Consider the following 19,711-nt stretch of genomic DNA (forward strand, 5'->3'; position numbering starts at 1 on the left):
GTCATAGCTTAGATCCTTCAGACAGTTAATGGTGCTCTGAGGAGAGTAGGGAACAGCTGAAATATGTGAAGATCTAATTTAATTTACAGTGATTTGGATCCCCTTCAATAAATCCTTTCATATTTTACACACAGCCTTTACAAAACAGACAGTAAGTGTTGGTTTAGGTCAAGTCACATAGATTGATTTCAACTCAAGTAAGTCAGCTGAACTCTGTACTGGTCACATGGGGGAGGAAGCCATGGAATGGCGTGTCTAACACAGAGCCTGGCACAGAGTGGGCTTAGTCAATGCTTCTTCCAAGAATGAATGAGAATGGATAAGGCATGGTCCTTGTTCCTTAAGAAAACATAATTTAAAAGGAGAGAGAAATGCAGATTGATCCCATAATCTTAACACAGGACAGACTATATGAAATTCTGTCAGAGAGATACAAGCAATGTAGAGGGGACCAAAAAGATTAATATTGAAATGAGAGTCCTCGGTGGCTTTTAGAGGAATATCCAATTAAACTGAATTCCAGCAGAAATTAGAAGGCACTGGATGCATACTGACTATTGTTTTGTTTCTTCTTTTTTCTTTTCCTTTCTTTTCTTTTCTCACTAGGGCAGGAGAATTGCCTGTGGATAAAAGAAAAATGTAAGACTCCCCATCCCCACCCAATCCAACATCAGATGCAATATCCTCTCTCTCAGAAATAATAGAGTTGGGCACACACCTGTAGGCAATGCAAATTCATTGTTTCTGTAGCACATCCATCATCTACTGACCAGACAGACACAAAAATATGTGAAAGTCTAAAGCAATGGGTATAAATTCCTTGTTGTTTTTATGATGAATACAGGGATTTGTGTGTGTGTGTGTGTGTGTGTGTGTGTGTGTGTGTGTATGTGTGTGTGTGTAAATTACCATTTTTTTCTTGAAAAACTTAAATAAAGAGAAAAGCAATAGCGTATATTTGGGTCACACGAATCATGCCCAGATGGAGATAAAGGGACAGTTATTAACTCTGAGGGTATTCAAACCCTCTGTAAATTTTACAAATCTGGGCAGTCTCTGAGAAAACAAAATTAAGATTCAAAACTTTCATAACAGACTAGAACACTGGACGAAAACCAATAAAATAAAACTTTGCAGATTTAAATAGAAAGCTTGTATTTAAGCTCAAAAACCCATTCCACACAGCAATGGCCAGGTTTGGTAGCAGTTTATATGGAAGCATTTAAGGGAGTTAATTGAGCTTCTATTTAATATGAGCCAACAGTGTGATGTTGCTGGGGGAAAAAAAAAAACAACTTTGCAGGTTTTATTTATTTATTTTGTATGTAGTTCTCATTAACAGAAGTGTAGTAGTGCCTTGATCACAGAAATTAATCAACCCAATCTTTCTGCATAATCATTTCATACTTGGAAAATCAGTTCAATACCAGGCACCAAAATTTAAGATGAGATTTGACAGACACTAAAATCTCCAGAGGAACAGGATCAAAATGGAACATAGTCTAGAATTCATTTCATATGAAACACAGATGAAGGAAGTAAGGATGTCTTACCTGGAACAGGGAAGACTTGGAGGTATATGACTTTTTAATTTTTTTTTTTACAAGTAAGGGTCCTGCCAAGGTGTCAAAAATTTGTCTAGAAACACAGAACTGAGGAGTGCAAAGTCTAGACTAGAACCTTATTCTTACAACATCCCAGGCAGTGTTTTCTATCAGATCATAAATAACAAGCCTGAGGATTTAAGTAAACAAATGCAATTATTAAAACTAGGAAGAAAAATAAAGCACGGATACCTACTATTTGACAGAATTCCTAAAGCTCTAGCATGGTCAACAGGATTTATTTTATCTGAGCCTAAATATTAAAAATGTAAATGTGTTCATGAAATCATATTTGCCACATTATTCTTTGTTCCCTGTTTTTCTTTTCTTTTTTTTTTTCAAAATTTAAACGAGAAAATCTCTCACAATCAAGTATGAACACACAGCTACAATAATTGGTGTATTATATAAGGGATGGTATTTATGGTTAAGGATACAGTTATGCCACGTTGGAGAGGAAGGGAAAAAGAAATATAAAGAGGCCTTTGAGAGGGTGTGACCACCCCCGCCGTGTGACCACCTGGCATGCTGTGAGACTCAGCAGATGTAGCGTCAAACTTTTTGGCGTTAACTGCATTTCTATCCAGCCTCTCAAGTTGTCTACTCAGTCTGCTGGGGCTTGAGCCACATGCAACAGACAAAAGCCAAAGTTAATTGAAAGAAACAAAGTAAGCCTAAATGGCCCTCATATTTCCCAGTTTAAGGGTGCCACCACTTACAGTTCATTCCTCGCCAAAAGCCTGGGAAGCCACTGTGGCCCTAATAAGCCTCATGCCCAGAAAGACTCCCAGCTTTGAAACTCTTCTGTGACCCCTTCCGGGGCAGTTCCTACTAACGAATATGCCCAGTGTGCCTTAGAGACAGAGAAAATCGCCTCTGTTGTTCATCTCCTGATCTCTGAGCTCTCTCCCTTCACCTAGCTTTCTTAGGCCTGACCAAGTCCTGGTTACCTCCCCTAGAGGCTCTCTGAGGGACCTAGCTGCATTCTTCCTCTGTGCACTTTCTCTCTGGAGATGAGTTACCACTGCCTTTATCTGTCCAAAGCCACAGTGGTTCTCCCAAAGCTCACCTCATGAAATGACTGGCGTTATTTCCCTGTGGTCAGAGAAGTCAAGGATGCTGAAAACCTAGGGAGCAGGAGCTCAGAAATGACTAACCAAGAGGCATCCAGGTCTGCCTCCAACCTTATGTAGAAGCTCTCCATGGATAGGACACTGTTCCAACTGCCATGGAATTACATGCAATTCAATTAAAGCTGCTCCAGGGAATATAAAGATTATTGATACCCAGACTTTAGTCTCTAGGAGCTTATGATGTGAAATAATCCAGCAAGATATATTAAGCAAGAATCTACTGTGAAAAAGACACCACGCTCTTTGTCACAAGGTGTATGAAGAACACGTGTGGTCTGTCTTTGAGAAGCTTTAATGCTTCTTACGCTGTGCACATGGAAAGTTAAGATCTTCTAGAATTAAAAACTGAGTGAATAAACTCTTCAGGGGTTTAGAAACAGAAAGGGCAACTTTAAAGCAGCCCAAATTTTTGATCATGTGGTGATATCACTAACATACTTTTGAACAGTTAATTCCATGTAAACACTATTCAGAATATACACACTCATATTTTAAAATATGAACTTTGGGGGCTTCTGGGTGGCTCAGTCAGTTAAGTGTCCAACTTGCGGCTCAGGTCATGATCTCACCGTTGGTGAGTTGGAGCCCCGTGTTGGGCTCTGTGTTGCCAGCTTAGAGCCTGGAGCCTGCTTCGGATTCTGTGTGTCCCTCTCTCTGCACCCCTTCCCTGCTCACTCTCTGTCTCTCTCTCCCTCTCAAAAGTAAGTAAACATTAAAAAAAATTTTAAATATAAACTTTGAAATGTTGAGCTAAATCTGAAATCATATTGTTAAAATAATTTTAAATTTCATTTAACTTTGTATTAAGGAAACAAAAATATTTTCAAATTTTTGAAATTGTCAAAATTTCAAAACAAAACTTCAAATTTTTTTTGAAACAAATTTTTGAAACAAAACAAAACAAAATTTCAAAACAAAAATATTTTCAAATTTTTGAAATTGTCAAAATTTCAAAATTGTTGTCAAAATTTTACACTCATTTTAATATTTCTTTCTAAAAATGTTTTGGGAGGGCCAACTAAATGAGTTTGAATATTTCCTTTTGAAAACCTTGTGTTTTTTTTAACACTTGTGATAAACCAATTTGAAGCTCTGATTCCAAATTTAGTTTGTTTCAATACTCATTAGTAGATGTTGTAGATTGAAAGGGTATTTCACATAAACATATATCCAAGAGGACAAAGTGCAGCATTTTGCTTAAATCAGAATACAGTAAAACCTTGTTTTTATGAGCATAACAAACCTTGGTTTGTGCGCATAATTTGTACCAGAAACTTGCTTGTAATCCAAAGCACTTGTGTATCAAAGCTAAGTTAAAGAACCATGGGCTCATGACATTCACCCTCACATTGTACTACTCCTACTGCAAGACATAGCTTGTTTATCAAGTTAAAATGTATTAGAAGTGTTTGCTTGTCTTGTGGAACACTCCCAAAACAAGTTACTTACTTGCAATCCAAGATTTTATGCAGTTTTTTTCAGTCCCATCCATCAGTTAAGCAAAGGTGGTTGAAATTGGTCTAACCAACTTCCTTGACAATCAGATGGTCTTGCATGTCAAAAGGCATTGCATTGTTTCATGAGTTCAAATCTCTGAAACTCTTCATTTGGAGGTTAACTCTGTTTACAAGATTTTTTAATTTGCAGATCTAAGGAATCTTATAGGTTATAATATATCATTTTCAGTAACAAAATTGCCAATGGAAACATTTTCAATCAGTTGTCAAAAATGCTGTCTCAAGTATGAGTTTCTTCCTAAAAGCGGTTAAATTATTTCCCATTTTACCCTAAAGAGACATTAAGTTGTTTGTATTTTTCACTGACAGCCCATGGACAGCACAGCAAAGGTGAGAACATTTAGAACCCTTGTCTTTTTATATAAGAAACTGCCAAAATTCATCTCTGAAAATGGCAACTCTTATATAGTTTGCTAAGAGAAACCAATAAAACTGCACGGCATGTGACATATTTCATGGATATTCCTGATCTTATGACTAAGTAGTTTGATTTTTTTTCTTTTCAAAGATCTTAATTTCCTAAAAAGAACCATAAGGGCTGACCTATTATAGCATTTTGAATATAGGACGTGCCCTTCCCAAAAGTAAGAAACTGATGGATATGCCCGCCAACCCCCTTAAATGAACGTGACCTCTCCCCCTTCTCCTAGGTACCTCCTGCCCAGCAGTGACAGGTGACACATCTGATGTACAGCCCAAATAAGGGCATCACAGTTACCCCAAACATTAAGCATTAGAATGCTTAGCTTAGTTCTTACTTTTTAGATCAAATATAAGTAATATAAATAAAAACTATTAATATGTTTTTCTTGTAGCCAGGTAGATAGTCCTGCTTCCTCCATGGGAACGTGCACCCCACTAAGAAAGTGGCTGAATTAAGAGGTGATCAGAGCTGGAGAGGCACAGAGGCTATGAGTGATGTGGGCAGAGTTGCAGAGGCAGAAGGACAATGTGAGACAAGTTCCTGGATCCCTAATGCCATAATGTCTCCCAGAAAATGTAGGGGAGGCACCCTGGTGGCCCTTGCTGCTTCAGAGCTCTCCTTGTGAACATGTACATCCCGCTGCTTCATTTTCTCCATCACTCAAAAGGCCCACTTTGCCTCCAACCCTCACTTGTCCCAGGGAGAATGAGAAATAAGAGCAAAACAAAACCAGGATCCCCACCTTCCCCCCGCTCCCCCCAACCACCAAGGCACTGCAGCCAAGATAGGATGTTGCTTTACCTTAAACCCCTAAGTGGGAGCTGCCCTGGAAGAATCAACCAGGTACTGTGTGCTTCACACAAGCCAGTCACATTTTCAAAGAAACCCCAAAGTGTATTATGCCTTTAAAAATAGAATGGAGACACCTTTATATCATGACAAATCTCCCACATCTGCTAACCCTTAATTCTAAATTACAGCTTTGAAATTGTAAAGCAGTACTACGGCACTTATGCTGATGACCAACAGCAACTCAGATGTGCCCTGCCTTGCAGAAGCCTCACCAACAGAGGCAACTTGCCATCTTTTTTAAAAAGAGCCTTTAAGGCCAGGATTGTATAAGGTTAATTTAAATTCTAGGGAAAAAGGAAGAACGTTTGCATGCCAAGGCAAGTTGCTTCATACATCCCATTAAAAAATAAAAGGCTGCATTAGGAAAACAAGAGATCATTACTGAGTTAAGTACAAAGTACCAAAAAAAAAAAAAAAAGCACAATTTCATGGGAGAACATTAAACAAGTGAATTCCCTTGAGCTTGTATTTGCTGACCGTGTGTTGCTATATGCCAGTTCCATGTGCTACTGTGTGAATGAGCCTGGACTGGGGATCCTGGGAGTACGAAGAAATGACATGGCTTCTGCCTTTGAAGGATCTTAACTTGGATCACCATACAATGTAATTCATACTGCAGCTGTCTGCCTTGATTGAGGGAAAGAGTGTTCCAGCCCTTTCCACCCTGGAAGGCAACTCCAGGCAGTTCAACAGTCCTCCCAGTATTACCTCCCTCCCTGCAGGGATATTTAAACAGCAAGAAATATTCTAACGAATCTAGAGATGAATTTGCTTCCCTTTCGGACACACCCAGAACTTTCTTCTCAAATTAAGATGTGTCTTGCACATGGGCAAAGTATAGTCTCCAAATCATTAGCACCTATTTTGGAGGAACTTTACATATAACTAAGCTTTGTTAGCCTCTCTCTTGCTCACAGTGCCTATCCTACATCTGCAAAGTCAGTGTGCAAAACACAGTGCTAAGTCCAGTCTTTGATTATCATAAAAGACGTGACCAAATCAACAAATGCTGATGAGCCAATCCTCTGATAATGGGAACTAAAAGACAGAAAAGCTACATCTGGGCCCAAAACCAAGTCAACCATTTGCATGACAATTTTAAATACAGAGAAAGGTCTAGAAGATGATTTGCTTTGCAGTTATGAAGACATGAATTTTCATTTTGCCTTGGCCACTCATAATTATTTTTTAAAACTAACAAAGAGCAGGCAAGATATGGGCCCATTATAAGAAGGAGAGCAAATATGGAATCAATCTTTGCTGCAAGAGCCCAGAAATTACTGTCTAATAATGAAACAATTTGAAGAGAGAAAAATCTGAAAACATTTAGAGGGACAATGAAATCATAAGCAATAAGGAGAAAGATTTGTGAATATCGAATCCTGCCAAGACCAAAGTCCTCACCCCCCTCCACCACCACTAGGATTTCAAAATAATTTGAAATTATTCCACCTCACATTTGGGAAGCCAACTGATAATGAGAATAGGAAAGAATTACAGCAATCTTTAAATCTAGAAGGGAATTTTGAGAGTATCTAGTATAACTGCCCAATGTAATAGATGAGGAGAGATCCAGAGAGGCTAAGATGTTCATCCTAGTTCAGATTTGTTTCTAGCTGCCCCTGCAGAGTCCTTCCCACTGCCCTGCCCTCTGCTGCAGTTCTCATGCAGGGGTAACAAACCTGAACTGAAATATTTGGATTATACATATACGGACAAAATACAATTCAGATGTTCAGTAGATGTGGATACCTCCCCCCCACCTCCAAAGTTTACAATGTAAAAAAGAAAGAGGCATATTAAGTCTTAGCCCCTGATGGCATCAATGGAGATTGGGCCCTGATATGTTTATTCAGTTGGTCACAGCATAAAAGCCAGAGCACTTAATCATTCTCCCAGCCCATTAAGCCAGGAGGGTAGCTACCAGCAGGAATTTTCTAGGGTGATGATACATGCCTTTTGCTGAGGACATTTCTTATCTTTCAAAAATTATTTTGGTGACAGAGCCCAAAAGGGTGAAAAACCAGACCACCCTACAGTCCTAAGATGTAAAGAAAGATGTTTTATTGCCACTTGCCATGTATATGTTTTCAACCAGGTATTATGGAATTATCAAGTATATACCAAAGTAGGCAGAATAGCATAATAAACCACAGTGTACCCATCACCCAGCTTCAGTAATATTAACTCAAGAGTCAATCCTATTTCATCAGTACTTCTACTTATCTCCTCTATTCCTCATTATTTTGAAGCCAATTCCAGAGGATATCATGTGACTTCATCTATAAATATTTTAGGGGCACCTGGGTGGCTCAGTTGGTTGGGCATCCTACTCTTGATCTCAGCTGAAGTCTTGATCTCAGGGTCATGAATTCAAGCCCCACATTGGGTTCCACGCTGGACGTGAAGCCTACTTTAAAAAAGAAATAGCGGGGCGCCTGGGTGGCGCAGTCGGTTAAGCGTCCGACTTCAGCCAGGTCACGATCTCGCGGTCCGTGAGTTCGAGCCCCGCGTCAGGCTCTGGGCTGATGGCTCAGAGCCTGGAGCCTATTTCCGATTCTGTGTCTCCCTCTCTCTCTGCCCCTCCCCCATTCATGCTCTGTCTCTCTCTGTCCCAAAAATAAATAAACGTTGAAAAAAAAAAAAAGAAATAGCAAGTATTTCTAAAAGCTTAGTACTTTAAAACATTGTCATAATGCAGTTATCACACCTAAGTAAATAAACAGGAATTAAATAATATCATGCAATGCCCAGACACTATTCAAATGTCCATGAATTCATGAAATAAGATCTCTTTTGACAGTTTGTTTAAACTGGCAGCAAAATATGGTCATTTTATCTCTTACGTTTCTTTTAATTTACAGTCCCACCACCTCCCCTGCCTTTCTCTACTTGCATCTTATTTGTCAAAGGCACCAGGTGGTTTGCCCAGAGTTTCCCACAGTCTGTATTTTACTGAATGAACCCAGTGTATTTCATGGTGGTTAGGACTAGAACTGAGCTGCCCAGTACAGTAGCCACCAGCCACATGGAGCTATTTAAATTTAAGTCAAATTAAAAATGTAGTTTCTCAGTCACGCTAGCCACATTTCAAGCGCTTAGTAGCCACATGTGTCTAAGGACTACCAAATGGGACAGCACAGATATAGAACATTTCCACCATGGCAGAAAACCCTACTGGACGGTACTCCTCTAGAAGCTTATGCGGTATGAGGTAGCTTTGGAGAGGAGAGTGAAATCTCATCCACCTAATCCTTAGCTCACAATTGAGCTTCCACATTGTTGTCACTTTAAACCTCCACATTTGCACACTGAAAATGAAATAAAAATTCAAGGGATCTGTGTGTTTTTACACTTTTTCAAATGGTATATTTGCAAGTACTTGTATTCACTTTTGTTACCAACTTTTAACCATGTTGATATATGTTGCTTATTCCTTTCAACAGATCTATAATATTCTATTGTTTACGGATTAAACCAATAGATTAAGTCTATCTATTGTAACGGATTATCTCCTTAACATTTAGACTGTTTTCAGTCTTCTGGGCTTCAGGGAACATCCTTGCACATCCTTAGCCTCCCACTACAGATAAGTAAAGGGGCCAGCCTGGACACAGGTTCTCTGGGGCATTGAGCAAGCCCATCTTCAGTGCTAGTGGTCAGTGCCCAGCTGCTCACCAATATGATTAGTTGAGTTTACACTCCTACCAACAGTGTACAAGGACCCCCACTTCCTTACAGTACCACCAACATTAGGTAGTTTCAGCTCTGTAATTTTTACTAATATGGGTTCATGCATATGCAGTAAAAATATAAATAAAAGCATGGGAAAGGAAAGGACTGGAATGGAATTGAGAGGGGAGTCTGACTTAGCTGAATCTATAATATTTTCTTTCTTTAAAAAAATAATGTATAGGGAGCGCCTGGGTGGCTCAGCGTCTGACTTTGGCTCAGGTCATGATCTCGTGGTTCGTGGGTTCGAGACCCACGTCAGGTTCTGTGCTGACAGCTCAGAGCCTGGAGCCTCCTTCAGATTCTGTGTCTCCCTCTCTCTCTGCCCCTCCCCCACTTGTGCTCTCTCAGTCTCTCAAAAACAAATAAACTGTTAAAAAAATATAATTATGTATAGGGGCACCTGGGTGGCTTAGTCAGTTAAGTGTCCAGCTTCAGCTCATGTCATGATCTCAAGGTTCGTGAGTTCAAACCCCATGTTGGGCTCTGTGCTGACAGCTCAGAGCCTGAAGCCTACTTCAGATTCTGTGTCTCCCTCTCTCTCTGCCTCTCCCTGCTCGCACTCTGTCTCCCTCTTTCTCAAAAATAAATAAACATTAAAGTATATATGGCAAAAGTTAACATTTATTAAATGTTAACAGTGGGTGCAAAGGAATTGGTTATGATATTTTTAGTAAAGGTATGTTTACATAACTCAGAATTAACTTATTTCATAATCATTTTTTCAGTACAAGGGCTTAATAACATATTATGCAGCATACAATGAATTACTGAATACGGTATTATCTACCAGGTTCCTTTTGTTTGTTTGTTTTTTGTCACTTCATGCTAAAAAGAAAACACTGAGAGAAACAAAACCAATGCTTGTATTTCTCCCAAATGACCTGCAGTTCATGGAGTTTTCCAGTCAATCTTTAGTCAGTCAGATGTTGACAACTAATTTTCTAAATGTTTTACTTTCTACCTATATATGCTGTATTATATATTACACAGCGTTTTCTTTCCCCCAAAGATGATACAAAGAAAGGGTTAACTTCACATGAAACTTGTACTTGGAATAATGCCAAAGGTTTTGTGGAGTCTTTCTGACTTCTTCTCAATACTCATGAACTTTGTGGACAAGATAGATCACCTGGCTGGGACATGGAGACCTGCTAGCTCCTACTGTCCCTATTTTTGTAGCGGATGCTTTAGAAATCCAAACTTGAACTCCTTTAGAGAAGACTCTGACTACAAGGCACAATGATTAGTGTGATTCATCAGTCCAAAAACAATTTTTAAATCCTGCCCATGGACAAGGCACCACGCTATGCTCTGTGAGGGACATAAAGATGGACAAAAATTGATCCCTGCATCTGAGAACTTACAATTGAGCAATGCTTTTCTTTCACAACACTAACTACAAACATTTTATTTTTGTACTCAGAAGCTCACTCTGGCTTTGTTCTATTTTGATCTTTATAACTTATTTTAAAGATTGTTCAGTAGTTATTCATTGCTCAGTAAGTCTTACAATGACCTTGGGCCAAAAGCAGTAACATTTTGACCTGTCCTATGGAACTCAGAGATTCCCACTCCATAAAGCTAGTGGCGTAAATAACTTCAAATAATACCCTCCTGGAGTTCAGTGCCAGCCACAGCATGAAAGAGAAATGGGGTGAAGCAGGGAAAGGAATAAAGTGGGAGTGCCCAAGAATAAGTGAGAATGGTATCCATGTTTTCAGCATTTTCCCCTCATTTCCCTTAATTATTTTTTTTTAGAGAGAGAGAGAGAGAGAGTACACATGAGCAGGGAAGAGGGGCAAAAGGAGAGGGAGAGAGAATCTTAAGCAGGCTCCATGCTTGGCACAGAGCCCAGTGCAGGGGCTCAATCCTACGACCCTTGGATCATGACCTGAGCCAAAATCAAGAGTCAGATGCTCAACCAACTGAGCCACCCAGGTGCCCCCTCTCCTTATTTCCTTAGGACATAGTGGAAAAAACATGGGATAACACAAGAAACTATGATGCTAAAACCATAATACATGGTCCTGTAATGTTTAGTAGGGTCAGCATCTTCTCCATAGGCATCTTTGGGGTTGAGCATCTAGGGTATATTACAGCAGCAGAAAACTAAGTGAGGACACACTTCTTACGTTCATAAAAAGGGAGGGGATGGTGTGAAGATGGGGCAGAAGAGTATGTGTGAGTGCCTGAGTGTGTGTGTGTGTGTGTACACATGGACGTACATGCTTGCCTGCTTACGAACAGCACAGGGAGAAAGAATAACCTAAAGGAGGAAAGGTCTGCTACGTCTTGAAGCCATTCACACTTTACAGTGTCTGAACGTCAAAACAAAGCAGTTCTGAAGGCTATTTAGCGGTAGCAGTACCTGACTTCTGGAGATTAGAGGTTTGACTCATACAGTACAGGTCCATCTGGCCACCAGGACCTGAAAGGAGCTCTTTACAAACAACACAGCCAAGTAGTGGAATAGTGGGAGTGATTCAGAAACACCCGGCTGGTTTCCCTTGAGGTTTTCGGAGGATGAATTGGTTAAGAAGGACTTGGTCAACTGGACACTATCAGGCAACTAGACAAGTCTAGAACATTGGCGGAGTGGGAGCAGGTGGGGGCGGGGGATCAGAGAGATGGTGTCCCAGAAAATAATCCTCCCTCCTGTCAGTAGAGGAGGGTTAGAAATAAATAGGCACACTTACATACATGCTCCCCGTGAGGTCAAGGCATCTCTTTTTTGAGGTGGATAGTACATGTGAACGATCCAGATTGCTTGTTATAAAGGACTGTCATTTTTTTTCATTCAACATCTTCTACAAAAAGAAAAGGCATAACCTAATCCTAAATTGAATCACATCAAATGTCAAAGGGCTAAATAAAAAATAAAAGTTATAATAGGAACAGGTAATGGGAATATTGATTCTGACATTCACTCCCAGGGTAGATCTTCCTACATGGAGTAAGCCTGTTTCTAAATCCTAGACATGGGGAACAAGAGCATTCCACAGAATTGTTGTAAACAAGAAATAGTATAAATAGAATTGCTGTGTGCACAGAAGATAGCCAACCAATGTTGACTTGTACTATTTTCAGTTTCCATCAAGGAAAAGGAAGACTAGATACTGGGTCACATCCATAGCATCGCTCCTCCAGAATCTTCCTGGACAAATATAATGCCAGTTGTCAGTGCGATAGCTGGGTTTAGGGCAGCTTGCCTCTGGTGCTCAATCTTCTCTCTTCCCCTCCTGCAGCCAGCTCCTCCCTGAAGAAGCGATTCAAGCGGCGGGAGATCGAGGCCATCCAGTGCGAGGTGCGCAAGATGTGCAACTACACGAAGATCCTGTCCACCAAGAAGAACCTGGACCACGTGAACAAGATCCTGAAGGCCAAGCGGCTGCAGAGACAATCAAAGACAGGCAACAACTTCGTCAAGAAGAGGAGAGGGCGTCCCCGAAAGCAGCCCACCCAGTTCGATGAGGACTCCAGAGACCAAATGCCAGTGCTGGAAAAATGCATCGACCTTCCCAGCAAGAGGGGGCAGAAGCCGAGCCTGAGCCCGCTCGTCTTGGAGCCGGCCGCCACCCAAGACACCATCATGGCCACCATCGAGGCGGTCATCCACATGGCCCGGGAGGCACCGCCCCTGCCCCCGCCCCCGCCGCCGCCCCTCCCGCCCCCGCCGCCGCCGCCGCCGCCCCCGCCCCCGCCCCTGCCCAAGACCCCCAGAGGAGGAGGGAAGAGGAAACACAAACCTCAGCCTCCTGCCCAGCCCCCGCAGCAGCCGCCCCCGCAGCAGCCCCTGCCCCAGGAAGAGGAGGTGAAGGCCAAAAGGCAGAGGAAATCCCGAGGGAGTGAGAGCGATGGCCTTCCCTAGGGTGGGTCTGGGCGTCTGAACCTGGGGCTGGGGGAACTGACACTTGGAAGTGCAGTGAGCCGGGGTGGGGGCGGAATCCCACGCTGCAGGGACACCGATGCCCTTCTCTCCAGAAGCTGGGCAGGCAGAATCGCGCCCGATGACGGGGTTGAGCCATCCGTAGCTCTTGGGAAAGCAAAGCAGGGGGACGCCTTCAACAGAAGCTGGTCTGTGCTTTACAGCAGTTCCAAACCAAGCGGCACTTCAGTATGGCTAGATTCTTTGCAGGCGAGAAGACCCATCGAGGAGGAGAAAGCCGGTGGTGGTGCTCTTTGACAGCCACCGGGCCTCCTGCATCCAAGGTGCGCCTTTGATTCCATTGCATTTGCTGGCCAGGAAAATTGAAAGGGAAGCACCCTCAATTAGGAAACATTCCAAGGGGAGAAAAGCTGCAAATTTCTCAACTGGCTTTGTTGTAACCCATTTCCATTTAATTGGTTTTTACTTTTATTTTGGTTTTTCCAAGCTTGGCTAGGCTTTGGGGCACCAACATCATCTTCAGGTGACCTGAATCTTTCCATTAACCATACAGTTTCTCAGATGGATTCGTCATCAGAAGGTGGAATTCTAGTGATAGGCAACCTTAGACATGGATTCATATTCTTCTGTATGCCTCTGCTATATCACACACTGATACTTAGCATAGTCTGTTCCTACCTTTCCTTTGCCCATTGTACTTCCATATACCTTTTCATTAACTTACTTGCTGCCTTCTTTTCCTTGGTACACACCTAAATAATGTAAACTTTATGTGTGTTGTAATGTTCACCCTTGGCATGCTGTCCCAAGGAACTTGGCTTTGAATCCCTATCATTGTGAAACAGATACTCAGTATTGATAGAGCCTTTTTAATAAGTGATTTAGAGCAGCCAAGGATATGTTGGCCGGGGTGTCAATCAGGTTATTTTTATACTTAAAACATATCAGCAGAGAATAGGCAGAACAGAACGGTTTTAATAACCCACAGCAAATGGAATAACTGACAAATCACCAAAAATTGAAACCCCAGACCCACCAGAAAGACAAATGTCTGGCAATGCCTTGGTATGTGAACCTTCATACAAGTAGCTATCATAGATTGTTGGAAAAAAAAAAAAAGAAACAAAAAGACTATAGAATAAGTCCATTATCTCTTGATAATTGTTTCTTAAAAGCAAATGGGAGTAAGTGTTCTTATCTGAAAAAAAAAAAAAGAAAGAAAAGAAAATGCTCAAAGGGTATCACCACTCCAATTGTATCAAGCCACCTTGGACAAAGTATCCAAATTGTGGTTGCCTTAATAAACTAAAACATTTTTGTACATAATGTAATTATAAATCTATCAGTCTGCATGGATGCAAACTGTGTGTGACAAATCGTCTTTTAAATGGTCAATTTCAACTGTACATTTCTCATCCAAGTTGTACTCTAGCCATTGGTTTAGCGTGGACAAATATTCCATCTCTATCACCCATTTCCACAGCTCAAGTAAAACATGTTAAGAAGACTCAGAATGAATATGAAGTTATTCCATTGCCGTAGATGTTTTCTAAAAGTCAGATGTGGAAATTTCAAATAAGTATTTTCAATTTTCTCCCTTCCTCCTCCCCTTACCTTCCCCAAGACATCAAACACCTGGCATGGTAGATTATAAAAAGAGAGACACTGAGAGACAGAATTCAATTTTCTAATGGGAATTAGAATATCTGGTTTACCTCCAAATTAAGTTTCTTTACAGGAAGTTGGGACTGGCTGGAAATTGTATTATCACTTCAAAACACAACACTGTTTCCTTAGAGAGATGGATTTTTGCTGGGAACACAGGAGAATAAGGGATGGGGTATCTATGGGAGTAAACTTAAAAATCCCAAGTTAATATGCTTGCCAACATCACTGCTCTGTCATGGCACCAACAATGGTTGAAATTACCCACAGAGTCATCCTATTCTGCACTGTCACCTTGGACTTAACATCATTTGCTACCCACTAGGTCAGTCACATTTAATCCTAGCAATATGTAAGTTTAAAGGAATGCATCCTCCTGTACTTTAAAGCTTATATCATAGCTACTCCGTTTGTGACCTAGGTGGACCTTTGGCATTTCACAGAAGTTGAACAGCAAAATCAAACCAGCCACTTTCAATCTGTCATTCCCAAGCCATGTCTGAGTGGTTCCAAAGTCACCGGAGAGGAAGATTTAAATTAGCCCCGTTCACCCCACCATGGCTATGAAAGAGCAACCATTTTCATTCCAATTAAACCATAAAGGGGTTTCTCTCCTGCCAGACTTTGAAAATCATTTCCTTCATTCTTTCTTTTGCCCTTCTTCCTTCTGGTGTTGTACCATTTACCCAAACAGGTCTGTGAGTAGACTCAGTCTTCCTGCATAAGAGAATGAGCTGGCACTCTCTAAGCTTCTTAAAGAAGGACCCAAACTCTAATTGACATTAACTTCTAGTTGGAGAGAAATGTCAAATAACTTAAGGATACATTAGAATTTCCAAACCAGCGTAAGGTAATCCAGGAGGGATATAGCAGGGTTGTAACTACATAAATTCAGTTCTACAGTTGCCATGTGACTTAAATGCAAATCCTCTACATTTATGACCCTAAGAATAGATTAGAAAACCACAGAGGACCCAAACTGAGACATGCTAAATAGCCATTGGAAGGTGGAAGCTAGTCCAGGCACGGTATGGTTTCCTCTCTCCCCTGCCCAGCTCCCACTCAGTATCATGTTACTTTTTTTTTTTTCTTATACTTTCCATTAACTTAACTCATCTCATTGGTACAACCATTTTCTTATTTTCTAAGTAACCCCTTTCCATTAGTCTCTCCTCTCCTGTCCTGGCTCAACACTGGGCCAGCCTAGTTTCACCTCATTGGATGCAGAACCAGGATGAGAACTCAGCAATCTTGACCCGGACTGAGGAGTCTCTAGCCAGCCAACACTGCCTTCTGGAGGCTGCATTTTTATTTAGAGAAGATGTCATTTGGTATGCATGGGACTCCATAAACACCTCCAGCAATTATTTCATAAAGAAATCTCTTGGTTCTTTGTTTTTGTTTTTATGGAATACTTTCCTTCAGCAAGCAGGCATGAACCCACTTACAGGGAATCTGATTAGAGGTGAGCAAAGGATGAAATCGAGATGTAAAAGCCTCCTTGAAGGTGATGATGGGTCTCTGATCCACTTCCTAAGTGGCTGAGGAGCCACTTGCTTTTCAACCCCTCATCTCATGTGAAAGAGAAGTTTAACTTCCTCTAATAGCATGGCTCTGGCTACAACCCAAGGAAGACAGGTCAAAAGAAAGGAGAGCATGTCAGGAGCTGGTTTGTGACTTGGCAGGACCGGGACTCAACAGCCACTGACAGCCCAGAGTAGGTGACTAAGGGCTGACAGAGGATTAGCATGTTAACTTGGCTGCTGTTCGGAGTGGGAGGCCATGTTGGATGGCAGTCGGAATTTGTGTTCTGCACAGTGCTGGCTCTATAAATATGATAAGCAAGTGGTGACAGAATTATAGTATAAGGTGATGTACTACATGCACATCATAAAGGATTTGGTTTTAGTACTTTAGTAGAAAATCCCACTCCTACAGCTTATTACCCAACAATATTCAGATAATGAGTTTTTGGAGAATATTTTTTCCCTACCACTAGGAAGATTTACCTGGGAACTGTCTAAAGTCTATACATATATTTCCAAAGCCTTTAAATGCCAACTGTAGCATGGAGAGAGACGGGGTGGCAGAAGCCGAAATGCCTCAAAAGCCATTTAAGTGTTACATTGCAGGATTTTCAGTCTTCTCATTATGTAAAAGTAGATAAATATAGACATTATTCTCAACACTACCCTATAGTATCACAATGGTCCAAATGCCAGAGCTTACAGATAATGTCATCACAGTGCCTAGAAACTCGAACTGTAATATACCGTAGCATTTTCTTGGTGTTTTTTAAAGTTTCTTTCCACAATACAAGGCTCCCTCTGCCTCTTGTTTCTTGGAGAGTTTGCCCCACTAATGAGTCTTCCTTCTGGTGGGACTCAGTCATTTGGGGAACAGTCTTAGAAGCACATATCAACCAAGGAAGAAACTTCCTGGATATCTATTGCCCACGTCCCCAGGTATAATAAACACTAAAGGGGGGAAAAATTGAAAAGAGCTGCCACTGGTCAACACAGAAGGGCGGTTCCAACCTAGGTTGGTGTCTTTCTTTTTCTTCCTTTTTTAAAAAATCTATTTCTTAAATAATAATAAATGCACATGATGTGTTAAATATGTATATATATATTTCAAAAGAAAAAATGGGGCACAAGATTGTCTTACAAGTCGTGCTGGCTAATTTTTAGTTTGTATTCATAAGTGGTTTTTAAAAGCCTTTTTTAAAGTGTAATTTGCATGTTCTACTTTGATTGTATGTAAACATATTTTAGAACAAAAAATGTATTTGTATTTTATTGAATATAGAGGCAAGAAAATTGTACATTGTTTGAAATGTTCTTTTTGTAACAGTTTTTATTCATAAAGCATTTTTGTACATTTAAAATGAACACGGACTTGCTGTTATTTGAGGCGTAGATACATCTGGCATGCTTTACTGTCATGCTCCTCCATGGTCTTAGATGTTGGGTTTTAAACATTTTTTCTAAAAGAAAGCTCAGTCTTTTTCGCTACCAGATCAGGTTAGCACAGTATAGAGCACTTAACTATTAAAAAAAAAAAAAAGTTAATCCTATTCATATGTTATTCATTGTGTGAAATTAAAGACATTCAATTCAGTCTAACATGAGTTGTGAATTCTTTTGTTTTATTTTCCATCTGGTTCACATCACTAAGGAGTTTAATAGTATTTGGGGGGTCTTTGCTCACACCAACTGGTTATAGAATCATTGAGAAAATTCTAACCAAACTTCTGCCTTTTGTAGGAATCTGGGAAGTACATCTTGGGCAAGATTTGAGTCTGATTTACTGGGTTACTGTTCAGAATATATTACACCTGGATGTAAAGCCAAGGGCTAGATTCAAAGAACCAGTCAGACCTCTGCTGAAAGCAAAGTATGTTGGATAATGTTGGAGACCCATCCTGTCCTAAATTTTTACAACATTATGGATGGGGATTAAGCTTTCTTACTAAATATCCCATGATGTCAGATATCTCAAGGATAGATCCCCGGCTGGATTTAAAGTTTGGAGTGATAGGAAAGGGCACTTAATCAACCGTAGACAGTTATGGATCACCTAGCCAAAGTCTACCAGTCTGAACAAGACCCTGAGGACAAGGGCCAGGAGTAAGAAGTCCTTGCTCTGGAGGAATGTACAAGGCCTGTGTTTGAAAAATGAGCTAGCAGTTCTGAATGTGGCAAGTGGTAAGAGTGATGGGGCCTCCGAAAAAGCGAGGAGCCCCCACGCTGGCACTTTCTTCTCTTCCCACTCTGTTCCAATTTTGCTTTTAGAGTCAAGTTGGTTTATAAAGCCCTTTTAAAGTATAATTTGCACATTGTACATTGAGAATATGTAAACATACATATATTTATGTATTTTTCACTCTCTTTCTTTATGCAGTCTTCCAGAGCACTTCTTTCAAAATCCAACAAGGTATGTAGGAAGTGTCAGGAGCAGCTCTCATCCCTATCAATCTGTCCCGCCGTGACATTTATTAGGACTTTCGGTATGTGGAGCACCCACAGTGGAATAACGGAAGTCTGGTGGAATGAATGGAAGTCTTCAGGAGTAGATTATTAGGGAAGCCTCAGGATGGTCAGAGCATTAGTGCTTTGGGTAGCCTCCTGAGACTCAGAGAATTTAGTCAGCACTTCTAACAAAGTAGAATTTGCCCTCTTTTCCCTCTCTGCCAACTATCTTGCACTGAACCAGGAAAATTTAAAGCATTATACAGTCCTCTTTCTAACTCGGGTTCATTAGGCTGGTGGTATTTCTGAAATCAGCAATGACTTCCCAGAGTGCCCCTAATCTCTTCCCGCCAGCAGGGACAAAGCAGTTGCCTTGGAATGGATTGGCCCATCTTTGGGGGTTTTAATCAGCCCACAGAATAGCAATGTGCTGACAATGATTCTTGGGAAAGTCAGATGTGTTCACACATGGGGCTGGTATGAACCTCAGTCTACAAATAGATGGGTGGAAGGAATATACATTTTTAAATTTCTCTGCAGCTCAACATTATTAATTTTTAAGCCCCCATTCCACCAGCATAGCAGAACCTTAGTTACAGACCTAAGGGTCCCTCTTCTAACCTAGAGGGAAAGAAAGGAACGGTCACTATGAAAACCTTGCTCCAACTTCCTTCCAAATTGTTTCTCTGTGCCCCAAGTTCTTTCTATTTTCCTAGTTTCCAGGCATTTGAAACTGAAAAGCCAGGGAAAAAAGTCTTTTTAATTTTGGTCTCCCCTTTGCTTTCTGCTGTCAGATACATGCCCTGAGGGAATGAGCACAAACCAGCCTAGTTGCCTGTATGGGGGGAGGACACCAGTAGCAGAGCGAGGATATTGGAAATCAGTTACGACTTCAAAAAATTTAACCTGTCACACACGTGATCG

General features: G+C 40.9%; 1 protein-coding gene across 3 annotated transcripts in view; it reads left to right on the plus strand.

Moving 5' to 3' along the window:
- SETBP1 (SET binding protein 1) overlaps positions 1-17,941 on the plus strand; it is a 376,861-nt gene extending 358,920 nt beyond the window's left edge. For all 3 annotated transcript variants that reach the window (XM_047827602.1, XM_047827603.1, XM_047827601.1), the window contains one exon: positions 12,511-17,941. In XM_047827602.1, coding sequence (XP_047683558.1) covers positions 12,511-13,133 — 623 coding nt within the window. In that variant the 3' untranslated portion in view covers positions 13,134-17,941. The remainder of the gene's footprint in view (positions 1-12,510) is intronic.
- Positions 17,942-19,711: the final 1,770 nt, after the last annotated feature.

Source organism: Prionailurus viverrinus, chromosome D3, assembly GCF_022837055.1.
Source record: "Prionailurus viverrinus isolate Anna chromosome D3, UM_Priviv_1.0, whole genome shotgun sequence".
Classification (NCBI taxonomy): domain Eukaryota; kingdom Metazoa; phylum Chordata; class Mammalia; order Carnivora; family Felidae; genus Prionailurus; species Prionailurus viverrinus.